The sequence below is a fragment of the Cetorhinus maximus genome, chromosome 31 (assembly GCF_964194155.1).
Source record: "Cetorhinus maximus chromosome 31, sCetMax3.hap1.1, whole genome shotgun sequence".
Taxonomy (NCBI): Eukaryota; Metazoa; Chordata; class Chondrichthyes; order Lamniformes; family Cetorhinidae; genus Cetorhinus; species Cetorhinus maximus.
Window position 1 is genome coordinate 7,029,151 of NC_135909.1, and position 15,157 is coordinate 7,044,307.

At 56.6% G+C, this 15,157-nt stretch overlaps 1 protein-coding gene across 4 annotated transcripts in view; it reads left to right on the top strand.

Moving 5' to 3' along the window:
- naaladl1 (N-acetylated alpha-linked acidic dipeptidase like 1) overlaps positions 1 to 12,105 on the top strand; it is a 105,081-nt gene extending 92,976 nt beyond the window's left edge. For 3 of the 4 annotated variants that reach the window (XM_078532912.1, XM_078532915.1, XM_078532916.1), the window contains 4 exons: positions 4,509 to 4,682; positions 6,486 to 6,573; positions 7,551 to 7,643; positions 11,835 to 12,105. In XM_078532912.1, the coding sequence (XP_078389038.1) occupies positions 4,509 to 4,682; positions 6,486 to 6,573; positions 7,551 to 7,643; positions 11,835 to 12,006 (527 nt within the window). In that variant the 3' untranslated portion in view covers positions 12,007 to 12,105. The remainder of the gene's footprint in view (positions 1 to 4,508; positions 4,683 to 6,485; positions 6,574 to 7,550; positions 7,644 to 11,834) is intronic. The other variant, XM_078532913.1, reaches the window with a different exon arrangement.
- Positions 12,106 to 15,157: the final 3,052 nt, after the last annotated feature.

Here is a 15,157-nt window from a genome sequence, read left to right on the forward strand (position 1 = left end):
GTGGCCATTCACCCGCACTGACAAACAGGCGGCTCACTGGGATCTCTGCTCTCAGTAGCTCTTGGCTCAGTCATTAGTCTCCAGTCTCTCCCTCTGAGAGGCTCCAGCCCCAGTCCAGACACTTGAGCTCATAGTCCAGGCCAACACTCCCACTGCCAGTGCTGAAGAGGCACCACACTGTCGCAGGGTCAGTGCTGAGGGTGTGCTGCACTGTCGGAGGGTCAGTACTGAGGGAGTGTTGCACTGTCGGAGGGTCAGTACTGAGGGAGTGCTGCACTGTTGGAGGGTCAGTACTGAGGAAGTGCCGCACTGTCGGAGGGTCAGTACTGAGGGAGTGTTGCACTGTCGGAGGGTCAGTGCTGACAAAGTGCTGCACTGTCAGAGGGTCAGTACTGAGGGAGTGCTGCACTGTCGGAGGGTCAGTACTGAGGGAGCGCTGCACTGTCAGAGGGTCAGTACTGAGGGAGTGCTGCACTGTCAGAGGGTCAGTACTGAGGGAGTGCTGCACTGTCAGAGGGTCAGTACTGAGGGAGTGCTGCACTGTCAGAGGGTCAGTACTGAGGGAGTGCTGCACTGTCGGAGGGTCAATACTGGGGGAGTGCTGCACTGTCGGAGGGTCAGTACTGAGGGAGTGCTGCACTGTTGGAGGGTCAGGACTGAGGGAGCGCTGCACTGTCAGAGGGTCAGTACTGAGGGAGTGCTGCACTGTCGGAGGGTCAGTACTGAGGGAGCGCCGCACTGTCTGAGGGTCAGTGCTGAAGGAGTGCTGCACTGTCGGAGGGTCAGTACTGAGGGAGAGCTGCACTGTCGGAGGGTCAGTACTGAGGGAGTGCTGCACTGTCGGAGGGTCAGTACTGAGGGAGTGCTGCACTGTTGGAGGGTCAGTACTGAGGAAGTGCCGCACTGTCGGAGGGTCAGTACTGAGGGAGTGTTGCACTGTCGGAGGGTCAGTGCTGACAAAGTGCTGCACTGTCAGAGGGTCAGTACTGAGGGAGTGCTGCACTGTCGGAGGGTCAGTACTGAGGGAGTGCTGCACTGTCAGAGGGTCAGTACTGAGGGAGTGCTGCACTGTCAGAGGGTCAGTACTGAGGGAGTGCTGCACTGTCAGAGGGTCAGTACTGAGGGAGCGCCGCACTGTCGGAGGGTCAGTACTGAGGGAGCACTGCACTGTCGGAGGGTCAGTGCTGAAGGAGTGCTGCACTGTCGGAGGGTCAGTACTGAGGGAGAGCTGCACTGTCGGAGGGTCAGTACTGAGGGAGCGCTGCACTGTCGGAGGGTCAGTACTGAGGGAGTGCTGCACTGTCGGAGGGTCAGTACTGAGGGAGCGCTGCACTGTCGAAGGGTCAGTACTGAGGGAGTGCCGCACTGTCGGAGGGTCAGTACTGAGGGAGTGCTGCACTGTCGGAGGGTCAGTACTGAGGGAGTGCTGCACTGTCGGAGGGTCAGTACTGAGGGCGTGCTGCACTGTCGGAGGGTCAGTACTGAGGGAGTGCTGCACTGTCGGAGGGTCAGTACTGAGGGAGTGCTGCACTGTCGGAGGGTCAGTACTGAGGGAGTGCTGCACTGTCGGAGGGTCAGTACTGAGGGAGTGCTGCACTGTCGGAGGGTCAGTACTGAGTGAGCGCTGCACTGTCGGAGGGTCAGTACTGAGGGAGTGCTGCACTGTCGGAGGGTCAGTACTGAGTGAATGCTGTACTATTGGAGGGTCAGTATTAAAGGAGCGCCACACTGCCGGAGGGTCAGCCTTTTGGATTGGAAGAAGAACAAGGGAGCTCCCCCCAGTGTCATGACCAATATTTTGCCTTAACCAACATCGTGGAAACAGATGATCTGTTGCGTTACCACATAGTTTGTTTGTGGGAGCTTCCTGCGCTCAAATTGGCTGCCGCATTTCCCAGGTTCCAACAGCGATTATGTTTCAAGAAAGTACTTCATTGGTTGTAAAGCACTTCAACACGTTCCTGAGGTGACGACAGGTGTGGAGTAAAAGGGTTAATGTCAGAGGCCTACATGATGGTGATGCAATAACTTCAGATCACATGACTGAAAAGCGAGCGACATCTGGAAGGAGAAGCTCTGACCTTGTGTCGGGATCCAAACGTGTAAATACTTGCTGTAAATAAAGAGTAACGTCTTTGAGAAACTACAATCTTGAGCAGCTCTCTCTTTGGGAGAATGGACGACCTCCAAGACCCCCATCTAGACCCCGACCACTAGATCAACTATGGTGGCAGAGAGCAAAAGGCCCAGCGAATGTTAAAAGAATAAACTACAGAGCGGGCAGGAAAGAGAGATCCTCGAAGGGAAGGACAGGAGAGAAAACAATCAAGACTCACCAAGATATTGGAGCTTTGTGGGTGCAGCAGATACAAGTGAAGAGACAGACTGAGAGTCCAGGCAGCAGTGTGTATAGGCCCGATGCACCAAGCAGGACCAGTGAAGCAGGAACAGTTCCGGGGCTCGGCAGAATGTTAGAAACATAGAAACTAGGAGCAGGAGTAGGCCATTCGGCCCTTCGAGCCTGCTCCGCCATTCATTATGATCATGGCTGATCATCCAACTCAATAGCCTGCTCCCGCTTTCTCCCCATACCCTTCGATCCCTTTCGCCCCAAGAGCTATATCCAACTCCTTCTTGAAAACATACAATGTTTTGGTCTCAACTACTTTCTGTGGTAGTGAATTCCACAGGCTCACCACTCTCTGGGTGAAGAAATTTCTCCTCATCTCAGTCCCAAATGGTCTACCCCGTATCCTCCAGACGTTGACCCCTGGTTCTGGACTCCCCCCACCATCGGGAACATCCTTCCTGCATCTACCCTATCTAGTCCTGTTAGAATTTTATAGGTTTCTATGAGAATCACATGTCTCAAAACCAAGGTTTTCTTTTACAAAGTGGAGGGATTTGGCATGATCTGGACGTGGGGATGCGAACCTGGGGTGATTTTTTATTTTAAAAAAGGTCATAGGTTCCCCTTGGAACTTGTAAACAAGCAGGCCTCTCCCAAGAGATCCACTGACCTGTATGGTACTTGAGAAGGAGTTGTTTGATTGTTTGAACTGCAAAGCGGTTTACTTAATGAAAAGTTGGGAGACAATAAAGACGAGGGAGGGAGGGAAAAAAAACTTATAAGTGTGAACCTGCTTGTTTTGAGGGCAGCCTTGCTGGAGAATAAGCTGAGGGAGGAAGGCTACCTTGACTGGCTCCCTCCATCTCTCTACCTTGCCTAAAATTGCGTGTGGCTATCAACCTGTAGCCAGAGAGCCCTCGTCTGGGTGTAACTCGTCTGCAGTTGGACCTGCCAAGCTGAGGCCAGTGGTGAGGACTGCCAGGGATCCACTGGGACCAGTCAGGACACGAGAGATCTCCAGGTCAACAGCATCGTGGACTTTATCCTGTATTTTTACAATGCGCATCCTCCAAAGCCCATCTCTGCGGAGAGACTCTGTTTGTCCTTTGTTTGTCTGTGTGTGTGTGTGTGCTGGGGGAATTCTTTAGGAAGAGATCGATAGTTATACTTCCTGATTACCATTGTGTGTTAGCCAGCACTTGCAACTTGTTAATTGCAGTTTTGTTTTAAAATAAATTAATGAGTTTTTGAAAGAAGCCTGGTCAGAGCCTCTTTTCTCCTGGGTACTAGAGGTATTGGTACGCAACTGGCCATTTTGGTGAGAAGATTAAACATTTAAGTTAACGATATGGCCTGCGGAGTAGTGGGGCTTGGTAACGCGCGCACTTCCCCCACCCCAGTCGTAACAGAGAAGCAGCCAGGCTCGACACTTCGTTCACGGGCAGAGGGCTTGTGAGTTAACGGTGCTGAAGCCCGGGGAGAGAGTGTGGGTCCGACACCAACAGAGGGAAGGTACAATCACTGAAGGAGCTCCAGAATCAGGATCGTAGAGGGTTGAGACAGACCAGGGTATCCTGAGGATAACCCGCAGTGCCTTATCCTTGGTTTTAAGAAACTACAGTCTTGAGCAGCATAACTTGAGAGAATAGACATCCCCAAAGAACCTTGCTGACACCCCGAACACACAACGATGCTCTAGAGTTGCAAGCCTTTTCCTGTTTTACCCACGGCCCCATTAACAACAGTCTATAGTCAGTGAGCTGTGCATTGTCTATAACCCACCCCACCCTCGAGGGGCAAACACTGACACTGCATTGTCAATATCCACCCCCCACCCCAATCCCACCTCTGCCCCCCCGAGGGGCAAACACTGGTGTTATTATTTGACAGAGACTTTGTCTTTCCAAAGAGGCCACGAGGAACCAGGCAGCTGAGGCCTGGTCTCAGGTCAAAAGCCTGACTATGGCTCTGAGCCATGAATCCTCTGTATGTTGGCCCGCTGTGTGATCTGCGCCCCCACCAGCAGCAATTCGATCCTGTCTATTTACCGCACCCCCGACCCTCACCCCCTCTGACCCGCACTGTGCCATGTGTGTGTCAGTCTGCAGTACCTGTGTGGTCAATCACCCAGACTCACCCACTCGCTTTCCCCCTTTAGGGTTCACCAGCCATCAGACGGTGGGCAGGACGGCTGGGAATGTGTTGCTGCGACTGGCCGACAGTGCGATTCTCCCGTTCAACATCAGAGACTACAGCGAGGCCATTGAACAACTCTACCAGGCGGCAAAGGAGGAGTTCAACACAGAGCTCAGCAACCACAACATCTCCCTGGGTGAAAATCACAGCAACAGACCACAGAGTCTGACCACTGTCCCCCACCCCCACACAACCCTCTCCCCACCCACCCACTTCCCCCCACCCCCACACATCCCACCCAATCCTCTCCCCACCCACCCACACCCCCCAACCCCACACAATCCTCTCCCCACCCACCCACACCCCCCAACCCCACACAATCCTCTCCCCACCCACCCACACCCAACCCCACACAATCCTCTCCCCACCCACCCACTGCCCTCCACCCCCACACATCCCACACAACCCTCTCTCCACCCACCCACTGCCCCCCACCCCCACACATCCCTCTCCCCACCCACCCACTGCCCCCCACCCCCACACATCCCTCTCCCCACCCACCCACTGCCCCCCACCCCCACACATCCCACACAATCCTCTCCCCACCCACCCACTGCCCTCCACCCCCACACATCCCACACAACCTTCTCCCCACCCACCCACTGCCCCCCACCCCCACACATCCCACACAATCCTCTCCCCACCCACCCACACCCCCCAACCCCACACAATCCTCTCCCCACCCACCCACACCCCCCAATCCTCTCCCCACCCACCCACACCCCCCAACCCCACACAATCCTCTCCCCACCCACCCACACCCCCCAATCCTCTCCCCACCCACCCACACCCCCCAACCCCACACAATCCTCTCCCCATCCACTCACACCCCCCAACCCCACACAATCCTCTTACCCACCCACCCACACCCCCCAACCCCACACAATCCTCTCCCCACCCACCCACACCCCCCAACCCCACACAATCCTCTCCCCACCCACCCACACCCAACCCCACACAATCCTCTCCCCACCCACCCACTGCCCTCCACCCCCACACATCCCACACAACCCTCTCTCCACCCACCCACTGCCCCCCACCCCCACACATCCCTCTCCCCACCCACCCACTGCCCCCCACCCCCACACATCCCTCTCCCCACCCACCCACTGCCCCCCACCCCCACACAATCCTCTCCCCACCCACCCACTGCCCTCCACCCCCACACATCCCACACAACCTTCTCCCCACCCACCCACTGCCCCCCACCCCCACACATCCCACACAATCCTCTCCCCACCCACCCACACCCCCCAGACCTACACATCCCACCCAATCCTCTCCCCACCCACCCACAACACCCAGCCCCCACCCAATCCTCTCCCCACCCACCCATCGCCCCCACACATCCCACCCAATCCTCTCCCCACCCACCCACACCCCCCAGCCCCCACACATCCCACCCCCCACACAATCCTCTCCCCATCCACCCCCAACACATCCCACCCCCCAATGCCCCCTCACCCCCACACAATCCTCTCCTCACCCACCCACTGCCCCTCACCCCCCACAATCCTCTCCCCATCCACAGACTGACCCAGCTCCCCACTACAAATCCCCCAGAATATGATTCCAGCCGCTGACTCTGACCTCGGCCCGACCCTGACCTCGGCCCGACCCTGACCTCGGCCCGACCCTGACCTCGGCCCGACCCTGACCTCGGCCCGACCCTGACCGCGGCCCGACGCTGACCGCGGCCGGACCCTGACCTCGGCCGGACCCTGACCTCGGCCGGACCCTGACCTCGGCCGGACGCTGACCTCGGCCTGACGCTGACCTCGGCCTGACTCTGACCTCGGCCGGACGCTGACCTCGGCCGGACGCTGACCTCGGCCTGACGCTGACCGCGGCCTGACGCTGACCTCGGCCTGACTCTGACCTCGGCCTGACTCTGACCTCGGCCTGACTCTGACCTCGGGGTATCTCTGCTGTTTTCCAGATCCTCTTCATTCTGCGGTGACCAAGCTGAAAGAAGCGGCTGATGGGCTCCACGTTCGAATATCTGAAATGCAGGATCGGAGCGCGAGGTGGGTGCCCCCTGCCCTCTGACCCTGACACCCTTAGTTACGCACAGCCTCTGAACCTGCTTCATCGACCTTACGATTCTGACAGTGGCAACTTATAGATCCCATAAGTCTCACCCCAGGTTTGGGGGTGTCACTGTTGGAGCACCATGGGTTTCCATAGGGAACACGCCACACAACCTCTGAACCCTTGGATGGCGTTGTGGGATGTTTGGGCAAGGCTCCCTCGTGACCTTTGAACCAAGGCGGCTCAAGGTGGTGACCCCAGACACTCACCAGCGAGGTCAGCAGTTTTTGAGCGAGGTTTCGCTCCCAAGTGTTACTGTCCAACGCCAGTTAAAATGGGCCACACTCAAAGCATAAATGGGCCTAATGCCCCCCGCTCCCGGGTCCAATTTACCCCTGGACCCGTTCAAACCCCAAAATACGCTGAACCCCAAGATGAGCAGGAATCGGGTCCTGCACTAGTTCTCATGTCAAGAGGGGCAATGAGCAGGAAATGACGAGGTTAACTTTGCCACACACCTACAGGAGCAGGCCCGCTCAGCTGACACTCCCGCTGCAGTACCGAGGGCGCGCCCACACTGCCGGAGGTGCCACCTTTCAGACGAGGCCTTGAACTCAGGCCCTGCTGGCCTGGATGTTGAGGTGGTGGTCACTATTTTGAAGAAGAGCAGGGGGCTGGGGGGAGTTCTCCCCCCCCCACCCCCCCTCCAGTGTCCTGGGGCCCAACCTTTAGCCCCCCTCAGTCAAGATGACGCAATAAACGCAATCTTTTGTCAATGTCACCTTTGGTACTTGTGGGATCTTGCTGTGCGTAAAAAAAATGGCCGCTGCGTTCCCTGGGTTTCAAAAGGTACTTCATTGGCTATGGAGCGCTTTGGGACATCTGGCGGTTGTGAAAGGTGCTATAGAAATGTAAGTCGCGCGCGGTTAGCGTTGGCTTCCGGCCCTTCTGATGGTGTCTCTCTGTAATCCAGCCCACTCAAACTGCGGATGATCAATGATCAGCTGATGCTGCTGGAGAGATCCTTCCTTGATCCCATGGCCTTTCCTGACAAGCTGTACTATCGGTAAGTCTGGCCGCTGGTCCTCGATAACCAGCAGTATCCCCTCGTCACAACCCCATGTCGCCAGTCTCTGCCTCTCCCCCCAGCCAGCCAGCTCCCTCTCTGCCCTCACAGCGGAAGACATGGAGATCGAACATCTTCGGACCCTCAGCGGGTCAGGCAGCATCTTTGAGGGATAGGAAGGGAGCACCGAGGAAACAAAGATGAACAAGTTTCTCAAGGACCCTGTTGAAATTATCCTGGTCATCAATTATTCCCCAGCTCTGTTTCTCTGTGACCCTCTGTCTGTCACTAAATTGTTTTTGTATTCATTCTTTCACAGAGTGTGGGCATCACTGGCAAGGCCAGCGTTTGTTGCCCATCCTTAATTGCCCTTGAACTGAGTGACTCGCTCGGCCATTTAAGAGTCAACCACATTTGCTGTGGGGTCTGGAGTCACATGTAGGCCCAGACCGGGTAAGGACGGCAGATTTCCTTCCCTAAAGGGGACATTAGTGAACCAGATGGGTTTTTACAACAATCGATGATGGTCGCCATGGTCACGGTTACTGTGACTAGCTTTATAATTCCAGATTTTGGAGTCGTGCCGAGCACAAAGGAAGATGGTTGTGATACTGAGATGAGGAGAGTGGTGAGCCTGTGGAATTCGCTGCCACAGAAAGTAGTTGAGGCCAAAACATTGTATGTTTTCAAGAAGGAGTTGGATATAGCTCTTGGGGGCGAAAGGGATCAAAGGGTATGGGGAGAAAGCGGGAGCAGAATATTGAGTTGGATGATCAGCCACAATCATATTGAATGGCGGAGCAGGCTCGAAGGGCCGAATGGCCTACTCCTGCTCCTAGTTTCTATGTTTCTATGATTGTTGTGGTTGTCATCTCAGTCCCAGGACTTCACTGCAGAAGTTCCTCAGGGTAGTGTCCTCGGCCCAACCAACTTCAACTGCTTCATCAATGACCTTCCTTCCATCATAAGGTCAGAAGTGGGGATGTTCGCTGATCATTACACAACCTTCAGCACCATTCATGACTCCTCAGATACTGAAGCAGCCCATGTCCAAATGCAGCAAGACCCGGACAATATCCAGGCTTGGGCTGACAAGCGGCAAGTAACATTCGCACCACACAAATGCCAGGTAATGACCATCTCCAACAAGAGAGAATCTAACCATCACCCCTTGATGTTCAATGGCATTACCATCACTGAATTCCCCCACTACCAACATCCTGGGGGTTACCATTGACCAGAAACTGAGCTGGACCAGCCATATAAATACTGTGGGTACAAAAGCAGGTCAGAGACTAGGAATTGTGCGATGAGTAACTCACCTCCTGACTCCCTAAAGCCTGTCCACCATCTACAAGACATAAGTCAGGAGTGTGATGGAATACTCCCCACTTGCCTGGATGAGTGCAGCTCCCACAACGCTCAAGAAGCTTGACACCGTCCAGGACAAAGCAGCCGCTTGATTGGCTCCCCATCCACAAACATTCACCCCTCCATCACCGACGCACAGTAGCAGCAGTGTATGTACCATCTACAAGATGCACTGCAGCAACTCACCAAGGCTCCTTAGACAGCATCTTCCAAACCCATGACTGCTTCTATCTAGAAGGACAAGGGAAACAGTTGGTGGGAACACCACTACCTGGAAATGCCCCTCCAAGCTACTCACCACCCTGACTTCGAAATATATCGGCCGTTCCTTCACTGTCGCTGGGTCAAAATCCTGAAACTCCCTCCCTAACAGCACTGTGGGTGTACCTACACCACAGGGACTGCAGCGGCTCAAGAAGGCAGCTCACCCCCACCTTCTCAGGGGCAGTTAGGGATGGGCAATAAATGCTGGGCCAGCCAGCGAAGCCCACATCCCATGAAAGAATAAAAAACATTATTAATTGAATTTAATTTCCACCAGCTGCCGTGGTGGTTGGATTTGAACCTGTGCCCTCAGAGAATTAACCTGGGCCTTTGGGTTACTAGTCTGGTGATATTATCACTACAGCACCATCTCCCCAGATCTCTCTGTGGCTCCCTCGCGGTCACTGCCTCTGTTTCAGTCACTCTCTCATTCTTTGTTTTTCTCTCTCTCTCCTCTCTCTGTCCTGCTCTCCCTCCCTCTCTGTCCTGCCCTCCCTCCCTCCCTCTGTCCTGCCCTCCCTCCCTCCCTCTCTGTCCTGCCCTCCCTCCCTCCCTCTCTGTCCTGCCCTCCCTCCCTCCCTCTCTGTCCTGCCCTCCCTCTCTCTCTCTCTGTCCTGCCCTCCCTCCCTCCCTCTCTCTCTGTCCTGCCCTCCCTCCCTCCCTCTCTCTCTGTCCTGCCCTCCCTCTCTCTCTCTCTGTCCTGCCCTCCCTCTCTCTCTCTCTGTCCTGCCCTCCCTCCCTCTCTCTCTCTCTCTGTCCTGCCCTCCCTCTCTCTCTCTCTCTGTCCTGCCCTCCCTCTCTCTCTCTCTCTCTCTGTCCTGCCCTCCCTCTCTCTCTCTCTCTCTCTCTGTCCTGCCCTCCCTCTCTCTCTCTCTCTGTCCTGCCCTCCCTCTCTCTCTCTCTCTGTCCTGCCCTCCCTCTCTCTCTCTCTCTCTGTCCTGCCCTCCCTCTCTCTCTCTCTCTCTGTCCTGCCCTCCCTCTCTCTCTCTCTCTGTCCTGCCCTCCCTCTCTCTCTCTCTGTCCTGCCCTCCCTCTCTCTCTCTGTCCTGCCCTCCCTCCCTCTCTCTCTGTCCTGCCCTCCCTCCCTCTCTCTCTCTGTCCTGCCCTCCCTCTCTCTCTCTCTCTCTGTCCTGCCCTCCCTCTCTCTCTCTGTCCTGCCCTCCCTCCCTCTCTCTCTGTCCTGCCCTCCCTCTCTCTCTCTCTCTCTGTCCTGCCCTCCCTCTCTCTCTCTGTCCTGCCCTCCCTCCCTCTCTCTCTCCTGCCCTCCCTCTCTCTCTCTCTGTCCTGCCCTCCCTCTCTCTCTCTCTCTGTCCTGCCCTCCCTCCCTCTCTCTCTCTCTGTCCTGCCCTCCCTCTGTCCTGCCCTCCCCCTCTCTCTCTCTGTCCTGCCCTCCCTCTCTCTCTCTCTGTCCTGCCCTCCCTCTCTCTCTCTCTCTCTGTCCTGCCCCTCCCTCTCTCTCTCTCTCTCTGTCCTGCCCTCCCTCTCTCTCTCTCTCTCTCTGTCCTGCCCTCCCTCTCTCTCTCTCTCTCTCTGTCCTGCCCTCCCTCTCTCTCTCTCTCTCTGTCCTGCCCTCCTTCTCTCTCTCTCTCTGTCCTGCCCTCCCTCTCTCTGTCCTGCCCTCCCTCTCTCTCTCTCTCTGTCTGTCCTGCCCTCCCTCCCTCTCTCTCTCTGTCCTGCCCTCCCTCCCTCTCTCTCTCTCTGTCCTGCCCTCCCTCCCTCTCTCTCTCTCTGTCCTGCCCTCCCTCCCTCTCTCTCTCTCTGTCCTGCCCTCCCTCCCTCTCTCTCTCTCTGTCCTGCCCTCCCTCTCTCTCTCTCTCTGTCCTGCCCTCCCTCTCTCTCTCCTCTCTGTCCTGCCCTCCCTCTCTCTCTCTCTCTGTCCTGCCCTCCCTCTCTCTCTCTCTGTCCTGCTCTCCCTCTCTCTCTGTCCTGCCCTCCCTCCCTCTCTCTCTCTCTCTGTCTGTCCTGCCCTCCCTCCCTCTCTCTCTCTGTCCTGCCCTCCCTCCCTCTCTCTCTCTCTGTCCTGCCCTCCCTCCCTCTCTCTCTCTCTCTGTCCTGCCCTCCCTCTCTCTCTCTCTCTGTCCTGCCCTCCCTCTCTCTCTCTGTCCTGCCCTCCCTCTCTCTCTCTCTGTCCTGCCCTCCCTCTCTCTCTCTCTCTCTGTCCTGCTCTCCCTCTCTCTCTGTCCTGCCCTCCCTCCCTCTCTCTCTGTCCTGCCCTCCCTCTCTCTCTCTCTCTGTCCTGCCCTCCCTCTCTCTCTCTCTCTGTCCTGCCCTCCCTCTCTCTCGCTGTCCTGCCCTCCCTCTCTCTCTCTCGCTGTCCTGCCCTCCCTCTCTCTCTCTCTCTCGCTGTCCTGCCCTCCCTCTCTCTCTCTCTGTCCTGCTCTCCCTCTCTCTCTGTCCTGCTCTCCCTCTCTCTCTCTGTCCTGCTCTCCCTCTCTCTTTCCATCTCTAACACGGTCACTGCTTCATTACACCCAGTCTGCACCCCATTACACTCAGCCCAGTGATCAGTCTGTCCCCTCCCCCACTGATGAGGGCTTCCATTATTCCGTTCTGCAGACACATCATCTACGCCTCACAGGATTCAGCCGTGGGGACATTCCCAGGACTGGCTGATGCCTACCAGCGTGCCACAGTGGAGGGAGGCTCCTGGGATGATGTACGTAAGCACCTAACGATTATCACCCACACGCTGGAGAGCGCTGCTTCCACTCTGGAGGCTGTGATCTAGCGGGAGGATCAGGGGAGACAAAGGAACTGAGCAAGCCTCCAGGCAAACTCCCACTGGAACCAAGTAACCACAATAAAGCGATGATGGGTGATAAGAGTTTCTCGGTGTCTATTTCTCCATCTTAACAAATCCTCACCCTGCACTGACCCCTCCGTGCCGACCCCCCTCACCCTGCACTGACCCCTCACCCTGCACTGACCCCTCCGTGCCGACCCCCCTCACCCTGCACTGACCCCTCACCCTGCACTGACCCCACACACCGCACTGATCCCTCACTCTGCACTGACTCCTCCGTGCCGACCCCCCTCACCCTGCACTGACCCCTCACCCTGCACTGACCCCTCACCCTGCACTGACCCCTCCGTGCCGACCCCCCACACCGCGCTGACCCCTCACCCTGCACTGACCCCTCCATGCCGACCCCACACACCGCGCTGACCCCCCTCACCCTGCACTGACCCCTCCGTGCCAACCCCACACACCACGCTGACCCCACACCCTGCACTGACCCCTTCATTCTGGCCTCTGAAATGACCTCTCCCTCATGCTGACCCCTCACCCTCTGCTGACCCTGCGCTGACAGGCCACCCCCTGCACTGATCCCTCACCCCTGCACAGACCTCTGCACCAGCCTGTCGTTTCAGCTAATATGCCACTCTAAACGTGCATACTGGCTGGCTATTTGACTGCTGAAGGCTTCGTAACAAAGCCTGTTCTAGCCCTTACCTGACACTCACTGGATAAACATAGGTGGGCAAAGCCCCCCCCCCCCCCCCCAGTTTGGAAGAATCTCCCTTGTTCTTCTTCCAATACTGGCCGTGGGAGTTTTTACATTCACATGAGGGGGGACGGGAGGGAGCCTTGGTTTAAGGTCGTGTCCGAATGGATGATCTCGGTATCTTGGGGTGGGAGGGGGGGGTGTGTGTGTGAGGATTTGGGGATTGCAAGAGTTGATGCAGCAGTGACAAGCTTGAATACTGCTGGAAAGAGAGACGTGTGGCCGAATTTTCCATCTCGCACTCATCAGGGCAAACACAAGAATGTCAAATTTCAAACAATCACAACTGTTTACACTCCAGGAGAAAAGGGTGCGGATTGGATGGCAAGTCAACGCTGATTGGTCCGAACGTTGCCATGGAGAAAGCAGAGTTGACGTGCTGACCAATCGGCGCCCTTTTCTCCTGGAGTGTAAACAGTTGTGATTGTTTGAAATGTGACATTCTGGTGTTTGTCCTGATGAGTGTGAGATGAGAAACTTTGGCCACGTGTCTCTGTTGTCAGCGATATTCAGGTCTGTACTAACAGGGGAGACGCTCCGAAACATTGATGGTGCAGCACCCGGGGTTAGGGGCTCTGTGATTCCACCCACCCCTGTACTGGTGCCCTGTGACCCCAGTGTTAAGCTGTGCCCCAGTCACTGAGCGAAGGCTCATCCAGCTCCAGACCCCGCCACTAAAGAGGGACGGATAACCTGAGACTTAAAAAGGCAGCTACTCCCTTTCCGAGCAGAGTCAACATGGAGGCATCTCCTGGAATTCTGGTCACTCAGCAGCACGGGTCTCCGGACAATAGCAAACATAAGGACAGTCGCATTTGGATGTGGGGGAGACGGGAGGAACCAGCCTCTACCTCTCCCTTCACCGCTCACTGAGGGGGCCCACAGGCAGGTACAGCCTCCGCAAAACCAGTTGGGAACCAAGGAATTGGAGCTGGAGTAAAAGTTAAAACGGGATAAAGACCAGGGAATGTTGCCAGGACTCATTCGTGCTGCAAGTTCCCCTCCAACCACCTCACCATCCTGACTTGGAAATATATCGGCCGTTCCTTCACTGTCGCTGGGTCAAAATCCTGGAACTCCCTCTCTAACAGCGCTGTGGGTGTACCTACACCACAGGGACTGCAGCGGTTCAAGCAGGCAGCTCACCCCCACCTTCTCAAGGGGCAATTAGGGAAGGGCAATAAATGCAGCAACAACCAAAGAACTACTTTACTTTAAATTGCTTTCTAACTGCAATCTAGTTCCCAATAATGGGAATGTGAAAAGACACACGATACTTCCTGGCAGGAAAGAAGGTGGAATACACTCCTGTCAGACTCCAGCCATTTGCAGTGGGATAGACAGGAGTCCGGGAGCCAACACGATGCAAAGGGAACAATAATAAACTGAAGAGAATCAATGAAGCCAGAGTGTTCGGAATGGCTTTAATTGGAGTCAGACCAGGTGGTTAAAATGCACAACACAAAATAATAGCCTGGTCAAAAAACCTGAACATTAAGGCTCAAAAATGCTTAGAACTGGCAGTGAGGAAAGGCAGGTGATCCCGATCTCTCTATCGAGGCGGGGGGGGGTCCTGATCTCTCTATCGGGGGGAGGGGTCCCCGATCTCTCTATCGAGGGGGGGGGTCCCCGATCTCTCTATCGAGGGGGGGGTCCCGATCTCTCTATCGAGGGGGGGGTCCCGATCTCTCTATCGAGGGGGGGGGGGGGGGGGGTCCTGATGTCTCTATCGGGGGGAGGGGTCCCCGATCTCTCTATCGAGGGGGGGGGTCCCCGATCTCTCTATCGAGGGGGGGGTCCCGATCTCTCTATCGAGGGGGGGGTCCCGATCTCTCTATCGGGGGGGGGGGGGGGGGGGTCCCGATCTCTCTATCGAGGGGGGGGTCCCGATCTCTCTATCGGGGGGGGGGGTCCCGATCTCTCTATCGAGGGGGGGGGGTCCCGATCTCTCTATCGAGGGGGGGGGGTCCCGATCTCTCTATTGATGGGGGGGGTCCCGATCTCTCTATCGATGGGGGGGGTCCCGATCTCTCTATCGAGGGGGGGGTCCCGATCTCTCTATCGGAGGGGGGGGGTCCCGATCTCTCTATCGGAGGGGGGGGTCCCGATCTCTCTATCGAGGGGGGGGGGTCCCGATCTCTCTATCGAGGGGGGGGGGTCCCGATCTCTCTATTGATGGGGGGGGTCCCGATCTCTCTATCGATGGGGGGGGTCCCGATCTCTCTATCGAGGGGGGGGTCCCGATCTCTCTATCGGAGGGGGGGGGTCCCGATCTCTCTATCGATGGGGGGGGGGGGTCCCGATCTCTCTATCGATGGGGGGGGGGGGTCCCGATCTCTCTATCGAGGGGGGTGGGGGTCCTGATTCTCTCCG